This window comes from Mauremys reevesii, linkage group 15, assembly GCF_016161935.1.
Source record: "Mauremys reevesii isolate NIE-2019 linkage group 15, ASM1616193v1, whole genome shotgun sequence".
Lineage (NCBI taxonomy): Eukaryota > Metazoa > Chordata > Testudines > Geoemydidae > Mauremys > Mauremys reevesii.
In genome coordinates this window covers 1,820,183-1,843,990 of record NC_052637.1, presented here as the reverse complement: position 1 = coordinate 1,843,990, position 23,808 = coordinate 1,820,183, and the positions used below count along the sequence as shown (strand labels likewise).

Genomic DNA, 23,808 nt, shown 5'->3' with positions numbered 1-23,808 from the left:
CTGGAGGGTTTTGTTTTGTTTTTTCCCCTGTTTGGCGGCCGCGCCGTTCCCCCCCCACACCCCGCTTTGCCGCTCCGCAGGTTATTTTTTTTTCACCTGCTTTGCAGCTCGAGCCGTGCAGTGTTTTTTGGTTCCCCCCCCCCGTGCTTTCCCGCTCCGGCTGTGCTGCAGGTTTATTTCCCCCCCCCACACTTTGCCGTTCCAGCCACACCGTTTTTTTGTTCCCCCCACCCTGATTTACCGCTCCGGCCGCACTGTGGGTTTTTGTTGTTTTTTTTCCCCCGCTTTGCTGCTCCGGCTTTGCTGCATTCCGCCCCCACACACACTTTGCCGTTCCAGACGCGCTGTTTATTTGTTCCCCCTACCCCGCTTTGCCGCTCTGGTCGCGCTGTGGGTTTTTGAATTTTTTCCCCTGCTTTGCCACTCCGGCGCCCCCCCCCTTTTTTTTATGCTTGGGGCGGCAAAAAAGCCAGAGCCGGCCCTGCTCTCACCTGGCCCCGAGCTGCTGTGGTGAGAGTGGGCTGGGGAGAGTCCTGTCCCCAACGCAGCCTGCAACTCAATTCCCTCATTCCCAGCCCCACCTCACAGGCCTAGCCAGAGCCATCACCCCTCCACACCCAACCCTCTGCCCAGCCCTGAGCCCCCTCCCACTCTCCGAACCCCTTGGCCCCACCCCCACCACATGAATTATCTTCTGTGCGCCAATATGGAGATGATGTGTCACATCCTGGTGCATAGAACCAAATTCATTCCGCACATGGATGTAAAAGACGAGGGAGCACTGGTCAGAGCACATAAGATGCTCAGAGTGAGTTTACACTAGGAAATCTGGTGGAGGGTCACAGAGATCTGCTGGCTAATCCCCACCACACCTCCTAGCGGAGCCAGAACTTCAGAGGCTGATGCTGCGGAGGCAGAGGTGGGGTCTCCAGGCCTCCCACAAAAGGCCCTGTAGGAACCAGTCCCTCTCAGTGGTGCTGTCTGCATGCAGACGGGCGGGGGGCAGAGGGGCTGAGTGAAGAGAGGCAGCTCCTCTCTACCCCTGTCAGTGGACAAGGGACAGGTTACTAGCACTTTATCTTGTCCTTTTTTCCTGCTGCCCAAAAAAAACAGCGGCACCAGAAGGAGAAACAGGCTGATCATCAGTCATAAAGTCCTCTTGAGGTGGAGAGGCCTTTTTGCAGTGAGAAGCACGGGTCCAGGCAGTCAGTTCTTGGCATTTTACAGTGATGTTGGTAGTCAGCAGGACTTGAAAAGGGCCTTTCCAGCGTGGAGCCAGGGCGGTCTTTCGCTGATGGACCTTTATGTAGATCCAGTTTTCTGGTTTCAGCAAGTGGCAAGGTTGTTCAGCTATAATCATTATTGTTGATTAAAAAAAAAGGTAGAAAGGCTTCCTCCAACTGTTTATCTTTGGAGCCCTACCTGGCCTAAGAGAGATTCCCTGCCCGGGTGTGCAGTTCCTCTCTTGCAATTGCTTAAGAATAAACTGTCTCTGATTTGTTACAACCAATCTAAAAGTAAAAACTCTGTTTTCTTCCACAATTATTGATGCCGTGACTCGGATGGTAACGCCCAGCTCAGCCCGCGGCAGCTACTGCGGACTGTTCCCCTTCGAACCCCAAGGCGCCAATCAAGAGGTAAGAGACCTTCTGAAATCTCTAATGGGGTATCGAAGGAGAGCTGCCCGTGGAACCGTCTGTCCCTCTGGGGCTCATGCCATCCGAACTTATTGATTTTGTAACAAAATCAAATGCAGAGAGGTACTGAGGAACTGTTGCCGCTCTCAATAAGATTAGTTTGAAGTGATCAGGGCCAGCTCAAGCTTTTTTTGCCACCCCAAGCAAAAAGTCCCGCTCCCCAGGCACGTGCTTCCTCGTCTGATGCCTGGAGCCGGCCCAGGAAGTGGTACTGAGGATTTCGTTTTCCCTGATGTGTAACAAGGCCTGATCTGAGTCAATTACATGGAAGCTGCTTAACCCTTTTTGTCATGTGTCACAGAAGATTACATCCTGTGTGGATTAACTCATGTTTAATGAGGTGTGATCTCTTTATGAAACTTTTCCCACAGTCCAAGCACTTGTGGAGTCTCTCTCCTCTGTGGATTCTCCCATGTTGAACGAGGTCTGATCTCCATGTGAAACTTTTCCCCAGTCCAAGCACTTACATAGTCACTCTCCTATGTGGATTTTCTGGTGTTTAACCAGGGCTGATCTCTGTCTGATTGTTTACCTACAGAGCAAGCACCTGTGGGGGTCTCTCTCCTGTGTGGACTGCCTGATGTTGAACAAGGTGTGACCTCTGTTTGAAACTTTTCCCACAGTCCAAGCACTTGTGGAGTCTCTCTCCTGTGTGGATTGCCTGATGTTCAACAAGGTTTGACCTTCTTATGAAACTTTTCCCACAGTCCAAGCACTTGTGGGGTCTCTCTCCTGTGTGGATTGCCTGATGTCGAACAAGGACTGACCTTCGTATGAAACTTTTCCCACAGTCTGAACACCTGTGAGGTCTCTCTCCTGTGTGGATTGCCTGATGATAAACAAATTCTAACCTCCGTATGAAACTTTTCCCACAGTCCAAGCACTTATGGGGTCTCTCTCCTCTGTGGACTGACTGATGACAAACAAGGTCTGACCTTCTTAGGAAACTTTTTCCACAGTCCAAGCACTTGTGGGGTCTCTCTCCTGTGTGGATTGCCTGATGTCGAACAAGGTTTGACCTTCTTATGAAACTTTTCCCACAGGCCACGCACTTGTGGGGTCTCTCTCCCGTGTGGACTGACTGATGACAAACAAGGTCTGACCTTCGTATGAAACTTTTCCCACAGTCCAAGCACTTGTGGGGTCTCTCTCCTGTGTGGATTGCCTGATGTTGAACAAGGACTGACCTTCGTATGAAACTTTCCCCACAGTCCAAGCACTTGTGGGGTCTCTCTCCTGTGTGGAGTGCCTGATGTTGAACAAGCTGTGACCTCCGTATGAAACTTTTCCCACAGTCCAAGCACATATGGAGTCCCACTCCTGTGTGGATTGCCTGATGATAAACAAATTCTGACCTTCGTATGAAACTTTTCCCACAGTCCAAGCACTTATGGGGTCTCTCTCCTGTGTGGATTGCCTGATGTCGAACAAGGGTTGACCTTCTTCTGAAACTTTTCTCACAGTCCACGCACTTGTGGGGTCTCTCTCTTGTGTGGAGTGCCTGATGTTGAACAAGCTGTGACCTCCGTATGAAACTTTTCCCACAGTCCAAGCACTTGTGGGGCCTTTCTCCTGTGTGGGTTTGCTGATGATTAACAAGTGCTGACCTATATGTGAAACTTTTCCCACAATGTAAGCACTTATGGGATCTCTGTTCTGTGTGGACTGCCTGATGTTTAACAAGGTCTGACCCAGGTATGAAACTTTTCCCACAGTCTAAGCACTTGTGGGGTCTATCTCCTGTGTGAATTGCCTGATGTTGAACAAGGTGTGACCTCTGCATGAAACTTTTCCCACAGTCCAAGCACTTGTGGGGTCTCGCTCCAGTGTGGATTGCCAGATGTTGAACAAGGTATGACCTCTGTATGAAACTTTTCCCACAATCCAAGCACTTGTGGGGTCTCGCTCCTGTGTGGATTGCCTGATGTTGAACAAGGTTTGACCTTCTTATGAAACTCTTCCCACAGTCCAAGCACTTGTGGGGTCTCTCTCCTGTGTGGACTGCCTGATGTTTAACAAGGTGTGACCTTTGCATGAAACTTTTCCCACAGTCCAAGCACTTATGGGGTCTCTCTGCTGTATGGCTTTTCTTAAGTGACTTTTGTGCTGACTTTGGACTGAAACATTTCCCTTCAGCTCCTCCCACAAAGGTCGCCTGGGGTTGCACTTCTCCAGGAACTTCCTGATGATTCTCCTCCTCCTCATTCTCATTCCCTCGCTCAGCACCTGCTGGGAGAGAGACAATCCAGACAAGAGTCATTGTGCTGGGAAGAAAGAGGAATAGCACCGAGGGAAAACCCAACAGAGAGACTGAGCAATTGGATTCTGCCTCCACATCACACCCAAACACTCAAAGTGAAGGAGAAATGGGAAGGAAACTCTTGCAGCTAAGAGGATGGGTGGAAAGTCGTGAGCGACATTTGCTGACTACAGCCCTGTCCTGGCTGAAACGAGGAAGAACAGGGGGTGCTTACTCACACCATATTTGGGGATTCTCAACTTTTTCCTTCCCTCCCTAGATGGTTTCTGTGTCAGTCCTCACCTGTATGAGGGCATCTCAGAAGCCTTCTTTCCTCGCAGGCCTGGAGATCGGGCACCCACGGCTCTTCCCCTTGCTCCAGGCGGGCGATAAGCTCAGGTTTGGGAAGGGGAAATCCTGCGCAGGGGGTGAAATCAGACCAGATCAGGGTGCATGGAGCATTGGTGGAGTATTTGTCACTAAGGACATTCCGTGAGTGGAACCTGTCCCTGTGCTCTGTTGGAGGAACGTGGAATCCAAGAGGAAGGGAACGTGGTCACTGGGCCCCCTTGCGCAGAGGAAGTTGTCTGGGGAGGTGAGTTGAATTATTACTACACCCTCACTAGGTGTTCCCAGGATCTGTGCGCTGGGGGCCTTGCTGACTCACACACACGGCTCTGCACTTAAACCCCTGCCTCTTTCTAAAGCTGCAGAGCCCAGAGCCCTCCCCTGGGCTGGAGCTAGTCCCAACGAGGGAGGTGAACAGGGAATGTGTGTGCAGCCAAGAAACAACACAGACAGGACAATGCTGGATTTATGCCCCTTTGAAAGGTGGAGTGGGGGGATGGTTTGGTTGTCCACTGGGTTTTGACACCCATGTTCCACTGGAGAGGGCACAGAGATGCAAGTCTCTCTCACATGGCAGCTGAGCATTATGGAACCCATTCGCCTCTAATGTAACTGACTGAGGAAGAACCTGAACACATTCAGATACGTAGGTCCCACGGCTTCTAATAACAGAGTGGACGGGAAGCCCTTACCCAGCGAGGTCACCGTCTCGTAGTTCTCCTGCATGACGTCCCTGTAGAGGGCTCTCTGAGCAGGGTCCAGCAGAGCTCCCTGCCCCTGGGTGAAATACACAGCCACCTCCTCGAAGGTCACCGGCATCTGAAACAACAAGAGTCCCCCACTCAGCGCCTGCTGCCCCCAGGGCCGCCCGGGGGGGGCAAAGGGGGCAATTTGCCCTGGGCCCCGGGCTCTGCAGGGGCCCCCAAGAGAACAGCGGAGGCTCCCGCCTCCGCCCCTCTCCTGGAGCCTCAGCGCATCAAGCGCCCTGTCTCCAGCGGGGCCCCTGAGCCCCGCCCCGCTCCGAGCCGCGTGGGGAGGGGGCGGGGCTGCAAGCTCCGGGCTCAGCTCAGCTCCCTCCGCTCGGCGTGAGCTCGCAGCTCCGCCCCCTCACCACGCGGCTCTGAGAGGGGCGGGGCTCAGGCGCCGCCAGAGGCACGCTGCGGCTGTTCAGCCGAGGCGCTGAGGCTGCGCGTGAGGAGGAGCCGGGGTAAGAGGCTGGGGCCGGGCGGGGTTGGATTGTGGGTGTTCTGGGGGTGGATAGGGTCAGGGCCGCCCAGAGGGGCGGGCAAGAGGGCGCAGGAGCTTCTTCGCTCCCGGTCTTCCGGCGGGGTCCTTCCACTCCGGGCGGAAGGACCCCCACTGGCGACTACCGCGGCGGGACCCGCCGCCGACGCAGCCCGGTCTTGGCGGTAATTCGGCGGCGGGGCCCTTCCGTTCGGGACCCGCGCCGGTGCCCCGAAGACCCGCGGCGGGGGCCCCCCGCCGCCGAATTACCGCCGAAGACCGGGCTGCACGTCAGCGGCGGGTCCCGCTTCGGCGGTAATTCGGCGGCGGGGGGCTCCCGCCACGAGTCTTCGGGGCACTTTGGCGGCGGGTCCCAGAACGGAAGGGCCCCCGGCTGCCGAAGACCCCGGGCCCCTGGAATCCTCTGGGCGGCCCTGGCTGCCCCAGCCACAATCCCACCAGTCACGGGAAAGGGAAAAAAATATGAAGCTCTGGGAAGGCCAGACTGGCAGAATCCCACCACCACCCAGCTCAGAGGCTTCGGGGTGAGAAGAAGGTGAGCGCTCCCTGTCCCCCACATCAGACGGAGCAGGGCTGGGATTTCTTATTTCCCACATGCCTGCCAGCCACAGGCTGACATGGGAAGCAGAGCTCTGAGCCGGGGACAGGGACAGGAATCCCAACAGCTTCCCTTCGTATTTCACAGCAGCCTGAGGCCAGTGGGTCCAGACTCCAGCACTGGGAGTCTGGAAAATGTTCCCAGGCCTGCCTACGGGGTTGTATCCTGTTTGAGAAATGGGGGAATGTCCCCTCTTCCATCCCCCGCCTCCAATGGGCCTACTCAGAAAATTAGCAGGTTTCTCACACCCTGTCTCCTCCCTGCCTCTCCCTCACCCTGCCCAGTAGCTCCCTGAAAATCTCCTACCCGAGCTGGCTCCACCACAGCCATTTCCCTTCCCTGTCTCCTGGAAGATGGGACCATCTGGAGCGAAATGTGGACGTGATTCCTCAGCCTGTCGGGGCGAGAGGAGCAATGGGGGTGGTTCTAGAAGAGGCTTCAGTCCATGTCACCCACATGGAAGAAACAGAGTCTTCACTCTTGTGTTTTTTAGCAGCAAGTCAGAGGCAGTTTATTTCAAGCAATTGCAGGGGGAGCCTATGGAGAGGGGGGGTTCCCTTTCTTAGGCAGGTCTCCAAAGTACAACAGTTTAAAGCACATATTTATAGGTTCCCCTCACATATATCAACGGATACAGCTGAATCTTGTTATACATTTTCCTTCCCATTCTTATCTGAAAGCAAGGTTAGAAAACAGCTTCCCATGTCGTTTCCCTATCTGTCTCGCACAATCCTCGCTTCTACAAATATCGTGACGTTAGGGTTAGGGTTAGCCTTGTCGTGGAAAAACGACCACGCGTTGTGTTTGGATCAGAACCGCCTGAGGCCTTTGATTGATTACCAGCGCACTGGGGCGGACCGCTATTGGAAACAGGCAGGCAGAGGCTGAGCCCAGCGGCCCATCCACACTCCCTGCCTGCCCAAAGCAGCAGTGACTCCGGTGGGGCTGAGATGTGAATCCTGCAGGAAAATCAGACCAGGGCCCCGGGCAGACCCCAAAACTCATGAGACACAGACCCCAGCAACATGGGTGTGTCTGACAATACATATGATGAGGGGCGGCTCTAGCGATTTCGCCACCCCAAGCACGGTGGCATGCCGCGGGGGGCGCTCTGCCGGTCGCCGGTCCTGCGGCTCCAGTGGACCTCTCGCCGACGTGCCTGCGGATGCTCCACTGAAGCCGCGGGACCAGCGGACCCTCTGCAGGCACGCCTGCGGGAGGTCCGCCGTACCCACCTGCCGCCCTCCTGGCGACCGGCATGCCGCCCCAGGCACGCACTTGGCATGCTGGGGTCTGGAGCCGGCCCTGCACAGGGTGACCAGATGTCCCGATTTTCTAGGGATGGTACCGATTTCTGGGTCTTTTTCATATATAAGCTCCTATCACCCCCCACTTCCTGTCCTGATTTTTCACACTTGCTGTCTGGTCACCCTAGACAATAACACACTGGGAGCGGCGGTGGGGGGAGGCGGGGCTGGGTTTTTGCTTTGTAGCCTCTGCGCCCTGAGGGGTTAGTCCCTGATCACTCCCAAAGCTGGTTTGATCAGTTCCAGGAGGAGAAAAGCTTCTCTCCGCCCCTCCCCCCTCGTGTCCCGTGGGGCGGAGAAGCTGCCTGGGCATCTCCCCCCCCTTCCCCCGCCAGTCTCCCCAAATCCCCCCTTCCCTCCCAGTGCCCCCCGCACATCTTCCCCCCTTCCGGCCTCGCTCACCTCAGCCCCACAATCCCCCCGATCCCTCCGCATCGCCCCATCTTCCCTTCAGTGCGTCCCCTCCCCCATCCCAGCCTGCCCCCCGCAGCCTCCGCAGCCGCCTCCTGCCCCCACCCCGCTCCTGCCCCTCTTTAGCCTCCGCCCCCTGCAGCCCGGGGGTGCGGGGGGGGCGGGTCTCTCTCACCTTCCCTCCGAGCGGGGCCCCCCGGGGCAGGGGCCGGGCCGGGCTGGGGGCTCTGCCCTGGGAGAGGCTCCTGGGGGGGAGCAGCGGGAAGGGCCCTGCTGGAGATTCCCCTCTCCCGGCTGCAGCCAGGGCTCCGGGCTCCCCGCACCAGCCGCCCCCTGGGGCTCGGGGATCTCGCCAGGAGCCTGGGAGCCAGAGTCACCGCAGCGGCTGCGAGTCACTTCCTGCGGCCGGGCCTGAGCCCTCCCGGCGGCTCCTGGGTCCTAGCGCTGATGGGATCGCGCTGCAGCATCTCTGGGTCCGGCTCCTGTTCCACTCCCAGGCGCTAAGGTCAGAAGGGCCCATCATGAGCATCTGGCCCAGGGGGTCTCACGAACAAATTTGGTGGCCTCAGATTGTGGCCAGCAACTCTCACTGGTGGCCGCTCTGACACTTTCCCTTATAATCCTAACTAACTTTAGGAGAAGCCAATAAATATGCACAGAGGTAGGAGGGGGCAACGTTCCTCCTAGCGTGGGGGGACTTTTCTGGCTTATACGGAGCCATGGTGGAATTGGCTAGCGAAAGGATCTGAGTCCTGTACCCAGAGGCCTGCATGACCTCCAGGACCCCTCCCCTTCCACTCTGGTCCCCATAACCCCCAGGCTGGGCTCAGGGCTCCTGAGGTGCTCAACCCCCAATCTTCTTGTGATCACCCAGGACAGGTATCCCCATCGGGGGGTGTTCCCTTCACTCTGGACACTTCCCTGATCATTGCACAGAGTTCAGAACAAATACAATTTATTAAACAACAAGTAATACAAAAATGAGGAGAAAAGTGGGAAAGATTAAAGGAAAACATGTCACTCCACTCGGGGGGGGGGGGGGAGCGGGGGGACCACAAACAGCGTCTGTGGGATGCCAGGGCAGTTCACAGTCTGTTCCTCCCATGTCCCAGGCCTCCTGCCCAAGCCCTGGCTGTGCTGCAGGGATGCTGCGGATCAGACACTTACTCTGGTGGTGGCCACATGCCCTCAGGCTCTAGGTGGCAGGACCCTTCTCCTAGATCAGCCTCTTCCTGTCAGGGTTATTTATAAATAAATAAATGGTGATATACCAATCTCCTAGAACTGGAAGCAACCTTGAAAGGTCATCGAGTCCAGCCCCCTGCCTTCACTAGCAGGACCAAGTACTGATTTGTTCCCCGATCCCCAAGTGGCCTCCCTCAAGGACTGAACTCACAACCCTGGGTTTAGCAGACCAATGCTCAAACCACACCCAGTCTGGCCTGCAAGGCCTCTTGGCTGAGGGCATCTCCTTGCCCAGGGTCCCCTTGGTTCACTGCTCCCAGCTCCGAACTGCTCCAGTTTCCCTCTGCCACAGCACTGCTGCTGCTCTGCCTCCAGCTCAACTCTCCTCTCTCCTTGGCACCTCCTGCTCTGCTCTGGCCCAGCCAGCTCCACTCACACAGAGGAGAGGAGAGGACCCCGGGCTGCTGACTCCCTCATTGGCTTGCCTGCCCTGTCAATCAGGCTGACCTAAAGCATTGGCCCCTCTCCATTGTCAGTCTCAGGATCTTGATTTCTCATTGGCCCTTCCCCTTTCTTTTGGTATTAGGAGGTGGCCAACCGATCGAGATGGCCAACTAGTGGCCAACTCATTAAGTTTCAGTAAGAGGCCAACAATCCCCTTACACCTATAAACGTGAAAATCATAATTTATTTATTGCTAGCTAGTAAGTCTGCTGCTGTGAAAAAATGTTATTTCTACGTTTGCTAAAATTTTTAACAACTTCTCAGCTAGCGACTCAGGATGACGGCAACTTGGTAATATTTAAAAATGGACACTCAAGCAGGATTGCTGGAACCTTCCCTGCCCCACCTCTTCCCCCTGAGGTCCCAGCCCTGCCCCACTTCTTCCTTGCAAGGCCCTGCCCCAACTCCGCCTCCTCCTCCAAGGCTCTGCCCGCCCTCCACTTCTCTTCCTCCCCTCCCTGGCTAGGTCAGGAGGGACTTGCCTGTGGAGCCAGGCCTGGGAGCTGCAGCTGCCCAGGGCAGATAGGAGGCAGCCCCGGCTGAATAGGGTCTGATGCGAGTGATGACCCAGTTCCTCCCCACCCGCAGTAATTCGACTTTGGGTGTCCGATCAGTAGATCTGATTAGATATTCTCAGGTCCCCTTTTCGACTGGATTTCATGGTTGAAAACCAGGCACCTGCCCACGCTAACACCACCCAATGTGCAATAAGTGCTGGGAATGCGTCAGGAACAACTTCTGCTTTCTGATGGTGGAGGAAGTAACCGGAGGGCAGACGGGTTAGACTCAGTTCTGACCAGCGGGGAATGGGGCTTAGATGGGGGGGACTTCACACAGAGCTTGTAGGGCAGCCACAGTCCTGGGAGAGAGCTGCTGCTGGACTGGAGAGACCGGGCTCTCAGTGCCCCACACTGCCCCTCTTAGGTCGGTGGAAGTGCTCCTGGTGAGGACATGCCGCACCGACCCAAGAAGGATTGTGTGGACATCACCTACCACAGTCATTACTGGAGTGGTTATAAGTCAACCTCATACAGGTCAACTTAGGTTTGGAGTGTTGCCGTACCCTTACAAGCAAAGGGAGGTCTTTCACCCCAAAGCTTTCAGCAGTCCATGTTCATTGGAAAGCCTTCCAGCTAGGACCACACCCCCAGCTCAATGATGCTGCTATTGTCTTTCAAGAGATCTTGCTCCCATGAGTAGAGATGGAGCAGGGGAGGTGGCCAGAGCCCTTCTCCCTGCCCCTTCTGATACTCAGAACCTTTATACTGGAAAATTCTTTAGTGGGTCATGGGGTCAAGGAACTCCATGGCACAGGTGAGCACCACACTACGCTACAGATGAATTGTAAGTTTCTTTGTTTACCCCTTTCTTTCTATTGGTGGACTGCCAAATAAGAGTTTTCTAACAGGGACAGTCAGTCCTTTGTTGTCCCTGAGGAGTTAGTCTGTGGGCGTTCCCCAGTACTATGGCATATTTCAGTAACAAACTGGGTTACCCTATGGCTGGGTTTTCCCAGAGAGCCTCTTTTTTGAGCCTGCTGAGTGGAGACGCTCTCTACACCAATATTGCACACGAGGATGGGCTACAAGCTGTCAGGAAGAGTATCCCTGATGAGGCCACAGCACACCTGGCAACTGAGCTTTGTCACTTTGTCCTCACCCACAACCATTTCAGATCTGGGGACAACTTACACCTTCAAGTCAGCGACACTGCTACGGGTATCCGCACGGCCCCACAGTATGTCAACATTTTTATGGCTTTCTTAGAAAAACGTTTTTTCAGCTCTCGTCCCCTAGCGCCCCCTCCTCTACTTGTACTACACTGATGACATCTTCATCATATGGACCCATGGGAAGGAGGCCCTTGAAGAATTCCACCAGGATTTCAACAATTTCCACCCCACCATCGACCTCAGCCTGGACCAGGCCACAGAAGAGATCCACTTCATGGAAACTACAGCGCAAATAATTGATGATCACATAAACACCACCCTATACTGGAAACCTACTGACCTCTATACTTACCTACTGTCGCGGAGTGTGGGGGAGTCAGGCCCTGCACCCCCGGGCTCCCTCCGATTCACCAGGACTCTCAGCCAGACAGTAAAGCAGAAGGTTTATTTAGACGACAGGAACACAGTCCAACACAGGTCTTGCAGGCCCAGATAACAGGAGCCCCACGTTAGGTCCATCTTGGGGTCCCAGGAGCCCCACAGCTCCCGTTGGGGATCAGAGCCCTGTCTCTGATTCCTTTCTTTTCCCTAGCCAGCTCCAGTCTGCCCAGGCCCCTCCAGCCCCTCCTCTCTCCTCAGCTTCTTTCCCAGGCCAGGAGGTCACCTCACCCTTTTGTCTCCAACAACTTCAGCCAGCACCTTTGCACGGAGGGGCCCGGGCCATCAGTTGCTAGGAGACAGAGTCTCAGTCATTCGGCTGCATGGCCTTTTGCTTTGCTAGATACTTAAGATCTGCACCCAGCACCCCAGTAGGAACAGTCCCACTTCGTCACACCTACATGCCTCCAGCATCCATCCAGGACACATCACACGATCCATTGTCTACAGCCATGCCTCAAGACACAACCGCATTTGCTCCAATCCCTCCAGCAGAGACAAACACCTATAAGAGCTTTATCAAGCATTCTTAAAACTACAATACCCGCCTGGGGAAGTGAGGAAACAGATTGACAGGGCAAGATGGGTACCCAGAAGTCACCTACTACAGGACAGGCCCAACAAGGAAAATAACAGAACACCACTGGCCATCACTTACAGCCCCCAGCTAAAACCTCTCCAGCGCATCATCAACCATCTACAACCGATCCTGGAGACAGTTTATTCTTAAGCAATTGCAAGAGGGGAACGACACACCCGGGCAGGGAATTTCCCTTACTTTAGGTAGGGCTCCAAATATAAACAATTGGGGCAAGGCCTTTCTACCTTTTTTTTTATAGACAATAATGATTATAGCTGCAGTTTGTTTATACATTTTTGCCTGATTTTTTTAAATAAGCTTTGCTGCAGTTTACGTTTTATTATTATTAAAGCAAGGTCAAAAAACAGCATTTCTGACCATTTCCCCAGCCGCCTAGCACAAACCCTGCTTCTACAAATCTTTCGCTATTAGCAAGGTTAGCCTGTCTTTTACTCTGTCACTTGACAACACAAAATGGCTACTACACTTCCACACACACCCCTTTTGTGCTTCTAGCACAACAATCAATTTTAAACTTTTATTTTTATTAAACCTTGCATTTTTGATTTTAGATTAAATGGTTTAGCCTCATGGGCTTTGGCTGGCTGCAACAACAATGCATGGTTAGTACAGGAGCGGCGCCAGGGTTTCTGGCGCCTTAGGCAGAATTCGGGGGGCGGCATTGTGTGCGCTCCCCTCAGGGCACGTGGGAGCTTCCGGTTCCAGTCCCGTCGTGCCGCCGAAGAAGGACTCTCTGCCGAAATGCCGCCGGCGACAGCAGCAGTCATTGAGCTGCTCAATTGCCTGCTGCTGTTTTCCGCGGCACATCGGAAGAAAGTTCTTCTTTGGCGGCACGACAGGAGTGGAACCGGAAGCTCCCGTGTGCCCCGTGGGGAGCGCACAAAATGCCACCCCCCGAATCCTGGCGCCCTAGGCGACTGCTTAGGGTCGCCTAATGGTAGCACTGGCCCTGGGTTAGTATGAACATGTAAGGTGTTATTATTATTACATTCTTTACGACAACATAATTTTAAGCTAAACAAAAGCAATAAAAGCATTAACATTCCCATTGTAATAATATGATGCAGCTGTTGTACAGCCTTAGTTACATAGCACAATATATCATAATTAGTACATAAAGTAGATACACTATAGGCTGTATGAAAGGCACACTTTTCAATTTGATATATATATTTTGGAGCATATGAATTTGACCTTGTAATTCAGAGATTTTCTGGACCTTTGGTAGCAGTGAAAGCAAATTTTGGAATCGGTCAGGTACTAAGGCAGTTCAATTAAAGGGTTATTTGGAATCTCAGGGATGATTGTAGAACTCTATTGCCTGCAGCAGTGGTGAGATTAGAATGTATGTCTTGCAAAGTGGTGGCTTTGACATTGGGGTGGAATATTAACCATGCGTTGTGTTTGAGTCAGATCAGCCCGAGGCTTCTTTATTTGAAGCATATGCTGGTAGCTCTCCCGATAACAAGGAACCTTAAAGCTTAAAACCACAAACAGTTACACACCCACTTTTCCAAACCTTATTAGTAACTTAGAAGTTTATCAAAAACAAGCCTTATTAAGAATATAGCAAAAGAAGTTTTTCCTGTTATTCACAGGCTGTCCTCTTGCGGTTACTGGGTTTTCTAACACTCCTTCTCCTTTGGCAAGTTTCTTTCTTGTCCCCCTTCTCCAACCCTCCTACTCACTTATGCAGTTAGCTTACCTTGGATAAATAGAGGCCTGGGAGAAATATGAGCCTATTGAAGTTTTCTCTTACAACATACACGCGGCTATTATTAGCTTGGAAAAGCAGGTGTTCTGTAGGGTCGTTTTTTGTCCCATACCCTTCCAGCAAACGTTGTCATGAACAGTGACAACTTCCCCAGGCTTCAGTTTTTGTACACGCTGAAGCTGTGGGGGTTCTAAAGGCCAAAGTGTGCACTGATTCCCTATTTTTATTTAAATGTCGGGGATTATTCCAGGAGCACTGACTACAAATCGGTTAGGAATACCAGGTAGTTTAATTTCCCAAATGTTTTGGTGAATTATTTAATCCCACATGCATTTTTGCCACGGACCCAGCAGCATACAGTATGTGGGAACCCACATCCCTCCAGTTGGTCCGTATGCTTGGAAGGAGCACTGCGAATGCCTGCACTTCCACCCAGAAAGTCTTTACGGCCACGGATCAGATGATACTCCTGAAGTGTCTGTAAGAGCCGTAGGCAAAGCCTGATGCTCCAGATCACTCTGAATGGCCATGAGCTGGTCATTCAGGAAATCCTGAATTTCTGAACAAGCCAGATCTCACCACAATGCCTTCCCAGCCTCAGTGATATTTAGCACCATCGTCATCAGAAGTTTCTGGGTCATTGAACTAAAGGCAGAGATAACACGTAATTCAGCCTGTACCTGGGTTAGCTGTGCTCCAGAGAGAAGACCCGTGGCCTTTTCCAATTTATTTATGTTGTTGGCCTTTATAGATATTCCAAATTGCAGCTGCGCTACTGGCACCATTTTATAGATGATTAGTGATGTCCCCTCCCCCCACCTTTTTTTTTTTTTTTAAGAGGAAACCCAGGCCCTTTGCTGTGCTAACCTAATGGCAGCTCCTTTTGAGCAATTAGAATATATAGAGGTGACCTGAAAACTGGAGACGGGCAGTGTACATTTATAGTCCCGAGCATAATTTAGCTTTCTCTTTTTTTTTTTTTTAGGTGAAGTACCATGCCACATTTATTGGCTAAACACTTTAAATACTTTTGGGAGGCATTAGCATTAATAGCATGGGAAGGGATATATTGCAATATGGTGCAGGTTAAATTATTGGTTACTGGGATTATTTTAGTACAGGTAAAATTTCCGGTGGCAGAACAGACTTTTTGGGTAAACGTTTGATTATTTACCCTAGCTGGGTGACTAAGTAAAAATAAGGGACTTTTTCATTTCACATGCTATACATTTCGGGAACGGCCATTATATTTACCTTGCTATAGAACCCATTAATTTTAGATTTTGGGGGCTTATTTGTAGTGATAGTCTAGATTTCTATTTTTATTGACCCATTTGTTTTTTTACTTGTTTGCTTATATGACTTATTTTGAATTTTAAAGAATCAATTTTTTTGAGCAGAATTTTAGTAAATCACTAAGACGTGAAGGCTTTGGCCACTGTATTTCATTAGAATATATTTGAATTTGGGTATATTACAGGGGAGGTAGTGGTGGTGGGGGAGATGGTAGGAGTAGCATTTGTGGCAGCAAAATGCCTTTGGTATTCATCATCAGAAAGCCAACTGGGGAGTGCTATACATGCTGAAGGTACTTGTCCAAAAGCACAGCATGCATTACTTGGAATAAACCCCAAAGTCCAACGAATATCACATTTCCAAGACTCGTCCCCATAATGTCCTTCTTGCTAGTATACAATATTTTGGTTTTTTTTCCCACCAGTCCCAGTTTTTAATGTTCTTTGTGGTCAGAAATCCCTGGGCTTTGGTGGTTTCAGTAGAGTAAGTGTTCCTACTTCTTTCTTGGCACAGTGGTGGTTTAGCATTTTGCAGGGGAGAGGTTACTAGCACATCACCCTGTAATGCTTTAGGTTTTTTAGCACAATCCAAATGCGTGGTAGTTCTGTCAGTGGACAAGGGAGAGGTTACTAGCACTTTATCTTGTCCTTTTTTTCTGCTGCCCAAAAGAAACAGCAGCACCAGAAGGAGAAACAGGCTGATCATCAGTCGTAAAGTCCTCTTGAGGTGGAGAGGCCTTTTTGCAGTGAGAAGCACGGGTCCAGGCAGTCAGTTCTTGGCATTACAGAAGGAGAAACAGGCTGATCATCAGTCGTAAAGTCCTCTTGAGGTGGAGAGGCCTTTTTGCAGTGAGAAGCACGGGTCCAGGCAGTCAGTTCTTGGCATTTTACAGCGGTGTTGGTAGTCAGCAGGACTTGATAAGGGCCTTTCCAGCGTGGAGCCAGGGCGGTCTTTCGCTGATGGACCTTTATGTAGATCCAGTTTTCTGGTTTCAGCAAGCTGGAAGGTTGTTCAGCTATAATCATTATTGTCGATTTAAAAAAAGGTAGAAAGTCTTGCTCCAACTGTTTATCTTTGGAGCCCTACCTGGACTAAGAGAGATTACCTGCCTGGGTGTGCAGTTCCCGTCTTGCAATTGCTTAAGAATAAACTGTCTCTGATTTGTTACAACCAACCTAAAAGTAAAAACTCTGTTTTCTTCCACAATTATTGATGCCGTGACTCGGATGGTAACGCCCAGCTCAGCCAGCGGCAGCTACTGCGGACTGTTCCCCTTCGAACCCCAAGGCGCCAATCAAGAGGTAAGAGACCTTTTGAAATCTCTAATGGGGTATCGAAGGAGGACTGCCCGTGGAACCGTCTGTCCCTCTGGGGCTCATGCCATCCGAACTTATTGATTTTGTAACAAAATCAAATGCAGAGAGGTACTGAGGAACTGTTGCCGCTCTCAATAAGATTCGTTTGAAGTGATCAGAGCCAGCTCAAGCTTTTTTTCCACCCCAAGCAAAAAGTGCCGCCCCCCAGGCACGTGCTTCCTCGTCTGGTGCCTGGAGCCGGCCCTAGAAGTGGTACTGAGGATTTAGTTTTCCCTGATGTGTAACAAGGCCTGATCTGAGTCAATTACATGGAAGCTGCTTAACCCTTTTTGTCATGTGTCACAGAAGTTTAGATCCTGTGTGGATTCTCCCATGTTGAATGAGGTCTGATCTCCATGTGAAGCTTTTCCCACAGTCCAAGCACTTACACAGTCACTCTCCTGTGTGGATTGCCTGATGTTCAACAAGGTTTGACCTTCTTATGAAACTTTTCCCACAGTCCAAGCACTTGTGGGGTCTCTCTCCTGTGTGGATTTTCTGGTGTTTAACCAGGGCTGATCTCCGTCTGAAACTTTTCCCACAGTCCAAGCACTTGTGGGGTCTCTCTCCTGTGTGGACTACTTTATGTCTAACAAGCTCTGACCTGTGTTTGAAACTTTTCCCACAGTCCAAGCACTTGTAGGGTCTATCTCCTGTGTGAATTGCCTGATGGTGACCAAGGTTTGACTTGTGTTTGAAACTTTTCCCACAGTTCAAGCACTTGTGGAGTCTCTCTCCTGTGTGGATTGCCTGATGTTCAACAAGGTTTGACCTTCTTATGAAACTTTTCCCACAGTCCAAGCACTTGTGGGGTCTGTTTCCTGTGTGGACAGAGTGATGTTGAACAAGGTTTGACCTGTGTTTGAAACTTTTCCCACAGTTCAAGCACTTGTGGAGTCTCTCTCCTGTGTGGACTGACTGATGTTCAACAAGGCTTGACCTTCTTATGAAACTTTTCCCACAGTCCAAGCACTTGTGGGGTCTCTCGCCTGTGTGGACTGACTGATGACAAACAAGGTGTGACCTTCTTATGAAACTTTTCTCACAGTCCACACACTTGTGGGGTCTCTCTCCTGTGTGGACTACTTTATGTCTAACAAGCTCTGACCTCTGTATGAAACTTTTCCCACAGTCCAAGCACTTGTGGGGTCTCTCTTCTGTGTGGACTGACTGATGTTGAACAAGGTGTGACCTTTGTTTGAAACTTTTCCCACAGTCCAAGCACTTGTGGGGTCTCCCTCCTGTGTGGATTTTCTGGTGTTTAACCAGGGCTGATCTCCGTCTGAAACTTTCCCCACAATCCAAGCACTTGTGGAGTCTCTCTCCTGTGTGGACTGACTGATGTTGAACAAGGTGTGACCTTTGTTTGAAACTTTTCCCACAGTCCAAGCACTTGTGGGGTCTCCCTCCTGTGTGGTTTTTCTGGTGTTTAACCAGGGCTGATCTCAGTCTGAAACTTTTCCCACAGTCCAAGCACTTGTGGAGTCTCTCTCCTGTGTCCACTACTTTATGTGTAACAAGGACTGACCTGCGTATGAAACTTTCCGCACAGTCCAAGCACTTGTGGGGTCTCTCTCCTGTGTGGATTGCCTGATGTCGAACAAGGTTTGACCTTCTTGTGAAACTTTTCTCACAGTCCACGCACTTGTGGGGTCTCTCTCCTGTGTGGACTGACTGATGACAAACAAGGTGTGACCTTCGTATGAAACTTTTCCCACAGTCCAAGCACTTGTGGGGTCTCTCTCCTGTGTGGACTGACTGATGACAAACAAGGTCTGACCTTTGTATGAAACTTTTCCCACAGTCCAAGCACTTGTGGGGTCTCTCTCCTGTGTGGATTGCCTTATGTTTAACAAGGTAGGCCCTTTCCTTGAAACTTTTCCCACAGTCCAAGCACTTGTAGGGTCTATCTCCTGTGTGAATTGCCTGATGTTCAACACGGTTTGACCTTCTTATGAAACTTTTCCCACAGTCCAAGCACTTGTGGAGTCTCTCTCCTGTGTGGACTGACTGATGTTGAACAAGGTGTGACCTGTGTTTGAAACTTTTCCCACAGTCCAAGCACTTGTGGGGTCTCTCTCCTGTGTGGACTGACTGATGTTTAACAAGGTGTGACCTTTGTTTGAAACTTTTCCCACAGTCCAAGCACTTGTGGGGTCTCTCTCCTGTGTGGATTGACTGATGACAAACAAGGTGTGACCTTTGCATGAAACTTTTCCCACAGTCCAAGCACTTATGGGGCCTTTCTCCTGTGTGGCTTTTCTTAAGTGACTTTCGTGCTGACTTTGGACTGAAACATTTCCCTTCAGCTCCTCCCACAAAGGTCGCCTGGGGTTGCACTTCTCCAGGAACTTCCTGATAATGATTCTCCTCCTCATTCTCATTCCCTCGCTCAGCACCTTCTGGAAGAGAGACAATCCAGACAGGAGTCATTGTGCTTGGAAGAAAGAGGAATAGCACCGAGGGAAAACCCAACAGAGAGACTGAGCAATTGGATTCTGCCTCCACATCCCACCCAAAGTGAAGGAGAAATGGGAAGGAAACTCCTGCATCTAAGAGGATGGGTGGAAAGTCGTGAGCGATATTTGCTGACTACAGCCCTGTCCTGGCTGAAACGAGGAAGAACTGAAGGTGTTTACTCACACCATATTTGGGGATTCTCAACTTTTTCCTTCCCTCCCTAGATGGTTCTGTGTCAGTCCTCACCTGTATGGGGGCATCTTCGAAGCCTTCTTTCCTCGCAGGTCTGGAGATCGGGCACCCACGGCTCTTCCCCTTGCTCCAGGCGGGCGATAAGCTCAGGTTTGGCAAGGGGAAATCCTGCGCAGGGGGTGAAATCAGACCAGATCAGGGTGCATGGAGCACTGGTGGAGTACTTGTCACTAAGGACATTCCGTGAGTGGAACCTGTCCCTGTGCTCTGCTGGAGGAACGTGGCATCCATAAGAACATAAGAAAGGCCGTACCGGGTCAGACCAAAGGTCCATCTAGCCCAGTATCTGTCTACCGACAGTGGCCAATGCCAGGTGCCCCTGAGGGAGTGAACCTAACAGGCAATGATCAAGTGATCTCTCTCCTGCCATCCATCTCCACCATCTGACAAACAGAGGCTAGGGACACCATTCTTACCCATCCTGGCTAATAGCCATTTATGGACTTAGCCACCATGAATTTATCCAGTCCCCTTTTAAACATTGGTATAGTCCTAGCCTTCACAACCTCCTCAGGTAAGGAGTTCCACAAGTTGACTGTGCGCTGCGTGAAGAAGAACTTCCTTTTATTTGTTTTAAACCTGCTGCCTATTAATTTCATTTGGTGACCCCTAGTTCTTGTATTATGGGAATAAGTAAATAACTTCTCCTTATCCACTTTCTCAACATCACTCATGATTTTATATACCTCTATCATGTCCCCCCTTAGTCTTCTCTTTTCCAAACTGAAGAGTCCTAGCCTCTTTAATCTTTTCTCATATGGGACCCTCTCTAAACCCCTAATCATTTTAGTTGCTCTTTTCTGAACCTTTTCTAGTGCTAGAATATCTTTTTTGAGGTGAGACCACCACATCTGTACACAGTATTCGAGATGTGTGCGTACCATGGATTTATATAAGGGCAATAATATATTCTCAGTCTTATTCTCTATCCCCTTTTTAATGATTCCTAACATCCTCTTTGCTTTTTTGACCGCCTCTGCACACTGCGTGGACATCTTCAGAGAACTATCCACGATAACTCCAAGATCTTTTTCCTGACTCGTTGTAGCTAAATTAGCCCCCATCATGTTGTATGTATAGTGGGGGTTATTTCTTCCAATGTGCATTACTTTACATTTATCCACATTAAATTCATTTGCCATTTTGTTGCCCAATCACTTAGTTTTGTGAGATCTTTTTGAAGTTCTTCACAATCTGCTTTGGTCTTAACTATCTTGAGTAGTTTAGTATCATCTGCAAACTTTGCCACCTCACTGTTTACCCCTTTCTCCAGATCATTTATGAATAAATTGAATAGGATTGGTCCTAGGACTGACCCTTGGGGAACACCACTAGTTACCCCTCTCCATTCTGAGAATTTACCATTAATTCCTACCCTTTGTTCCCTGTCCTTTAACCAGTTCTCAATCCATGAAAGGACCTTTCCTTTTATCCCATGACAGCTTAATTTACGTAAGAGCCTTTGGTGAGGGACCTTGTCAAAGGCTTTCTGGAAATCTAAGTACACTATGTCCACCGGATCCCCCTTGTCCACAGGTTTGTTGACCCCTTCAAAGAACTCTAATAGATTAGTAAGACACGATTTCCCTTTACAGAAACCATGTTGACTATTGCTCAAGAGTTTATGTCTTTCTATGTGTCTCACAATTTTATTCTTTACTATTGTTTCAACTAATTTGCCCGGTACCGACGTTAGACTTACCGGTCTGTAATTGCTGGGATCACCCCTAGAGCCCTTTTTAAATATTGGCGTTACATTAGCTAACTTCCAGTCATTGGGTACCGAAGCCGATTTAAAGGACAGGTTACAAACCTTAGTTAATAGTTCCGCAACTTCACATTTGAGTTCTTTCAGAACTCTTGGGTGAATGCCATCTGGTCCCGGTGACTTGTTAATGTTGAGTTTATCAATTAATTCCAAAACCTCCTCTAGTCAGACTTCAATCTGTGACAGTTCCTCAGATTTGTCACCTACAAAATCCAGCTCAGGTTTGGGAATCTCCCTAACATCCTCAGCCGTGAAGACTGAAGCAAAGAATCCATTTAGTTTCTCCGCAATGACTTTATCCAAGAGGAAGGGAACGTGGTCACTGAGCCCCCTTGCGCAGAGGAAGTTGTCTGGGGAGGTGAGCTGAATTATTACTACACCCTCACTAGGCGTTCCCAGGATCTCTGCACTCTGGGGGCCTTGCTGCCTCACACACAGCTCTGCACTTAAACCCCTGCCTCTTTCTAAACCTGAAGAGCCCAGAGCCCTCCCCTGGGCTGGAGCTAGTCCCAACAAGGGAGGTGAACAGGGATTGTGTGTGCAGCCAAGAAACAACACGGACAGGACAATGCTGGATTTATGCCCCTTTGAAAGGTGGAGGGGTGGGGATGGTTTAGCTTGTCCACTGGGTTTTGACACCCATGTTCCACTGGAGAGGGCACAGAGATGCAATTCTCTCACATGGCAGCTGTGCATTATGGAACCCATTCGCCTCTAATGTAACTGACTGAGGAAGAACCTGAACACATTCAGATACGTAAGTCCCATGGCTTCTAATAACAGAGTGGACGGGAAGCCCTTACCCAGCGAGGTCACCATCTCATAGGTCTCCTGCATAACGTCCCTGTAGAGGGCTCTCTGAGCGGGGTCCAGCAGAGCTCCCTGCCCCTGGGTGAAATACACAGCCACCTCCTCGAAGGTCACCGGCATCTGAAACAACAAGAGTCCCTCCCTCAGCACCTGCTGCCCCAGATACAATCCCACTAGCCACGGGAAGGGGAAAAAAATGTGAAGCTCTGGGAGGGCCAGACTGGCAGAATCCCACCACCACCCAGCTCAGAGGCTTCAGGGTGGGAAGAAGGTGAGCGCTCCCTGTCCCCTACATCAGACGGAGCAGGGCCGGGATTTCTTATTTCCCACATGCCTGCCAGCCACAGCCTGACATGGGAAGCAGAGCTCTGAGCCGGGGACAGGGACCGGAATACCAACAGCTTCTCTTCATATTTCACAGCAGCCTCAGGCCAGTGGGTCCAGGCTCCAGCATTGGGAGTCTGGAAAATGTTCCCAGGCCTGCCTACGGGGTTGTATCCTGTTTGAGAAATTGGGGAATGTCCCCTCTCCCCTCCCCCGCCTCCAATGGGCCTACTCAGAAAATCAGCAGGTTTCTCACACCCTGTCTCCTCTCTGCCTTTCCTTCACCCCGCCCAGTAGCTCCCTGAAAATCTCCTACCTGAACTGACTCCATCACAGCCATTTCCCTTCCTTGTCTCCTAGAAGACGGGACCATCTGGAGCGAAATGTGGACGTGATTCCTCAGTCTGTCAGGGCGAGAGGAGCAATGCGGGAGGTTACAGAAGGGGCTTCAGTCCATGTCACCCGCAGATTCCCATGGAAGAAACAGATTCTTCACTCTTGTGTTTGTTAGCAGCAAGTCAGAGGCAGTTTATTTCAAGCAACTGCAGGGGGAGCCTATGGGGATGGGGGGCTTCCCTTTCTTAGGCAGGTCTCCAAAGTACAACAGTTTAAAGCACATATTTATAGGTTCCCCTCACATATATCAACGGATACAGCTGAATCTTGTTATACATTTTCCTTCCCATTCTTATCTGAAAGCAAGGTTAGAAAACAGCTTCTCATATCGTTTCCCCAACCGCCCCGCACAATCGCCGCTTCTACAAATCTCGTGACGTTAGGGTTAGGGTTAGCCTTGTCGTGGAAAAACGACCACGCGTTGTGTTTGGATCAGAACCGCCTGAGGCCTTTGACTGATTACCAGCGCACGGGGCAGACCGCTATTGGAAACAGCCTCTTCGAAGCTGGTTACAGACACGCTTATAAAGCTTAAAAGCACAAACTCGTTACACAAGGCTGCATACATTGCCTTGTCATTTCCTTACTAGAAATGTTGCAAAATCAATATAAATTAGAGCAAACTTAAATTCTTCCCATGTTAGGCCTCTCCTGGTATTTACTGTCTGTCCTTTTGCGGTGAAACGGTGACCGTGAAGGATATGGCACAATTGTTTTTGGCTAGGGGACTGTTGGGTACTTTCCACTGCCTCCTCTGTGCCCTCATTTCAGCGAGCTGACCTTGGCAGCTCGACATGAGGCTTGGGCCTATAAGGTTTGGATGCCACTGGATTTTCCCTTACAAGGGATTTGGGGTGCAGACTGCGGTGGGGAGAGGACACCCCCCAGCCCTCTCTCACCGCAGCAGCTCGGGGCAGGGTGAGAGGCACCTCTCCCCAGCCACGGCAGCTGCTGTGGTCCTGAGCCGGGCTGAGGGAGGGGTTCCTCTCCCCAGCAGCTCTGCTGGACCTGGGTCGAGCCTGGGGAGGGGATTTTTTCCATTCTGACTCCTTCTGCCCCTTGTACACAGAAACAAGCAGGATCTTAGTTCAAGGCCTGTAAGCAAGCTTGACCAAACTCAGAGGACCTTGACTAAAGCTTAAGGCCGGCTAAATTTTCCCTCACAGCCTGTCTTCTGCTCTGTCTCTT

At 50.9% G+C, this 23,808-nt stretch overlaps 1 protein-coding gene and 1 long non-coding RNA gene across 2 annotated transcripts in view; both read right to left on the bottom strand.

Moving 5' to 3' along the window:
• LOC120382929 (zinc finger protein 707-like) overlaps positions 1 to 23,808 on the bottom strand; it is a 37,716-nt gene that overhangs the window by 13,537 nt on the left and 371 nt on the right. Inside the window, exons 2-4 of the mRNA XM_039500414.1 lie at positions 22,541 to 22,628; positions 21,894 to 22,020; positions 19,317 to 19,430 (exon numbers count right to left, since the gene is read on the bottom strand). Of these exons, the coding sequence (XP_039356348.1) occupies positions 19,317 to 19,430; positions 21,894 to 22,020; positions 22,541 to 22,597 (298 nt within the window). The 5' untranslated portion in view covers positions 22,598 to 22,628. The remainder of the gene's footprint in view (positions 1 to 19,316; positions 19,431 to 21,893; positions 22,021 to 22,540; positions 22,629 to 23,808) is intronic.
• LOC120382942 lies at positions 5,061 to 8,069 on the bottom strand. Its single transcript, XR_005588283.1, has 3 exons — positions 8,021 to 8,069; positions 6,434 to 6,521; positions 5,061 to 5,103 (listed from the first exon to the last, which is right to left on the bottom strand). It is a non-coding gene; the product is annotated as an uncharacterized LOC120382942 (long non-coding RNA).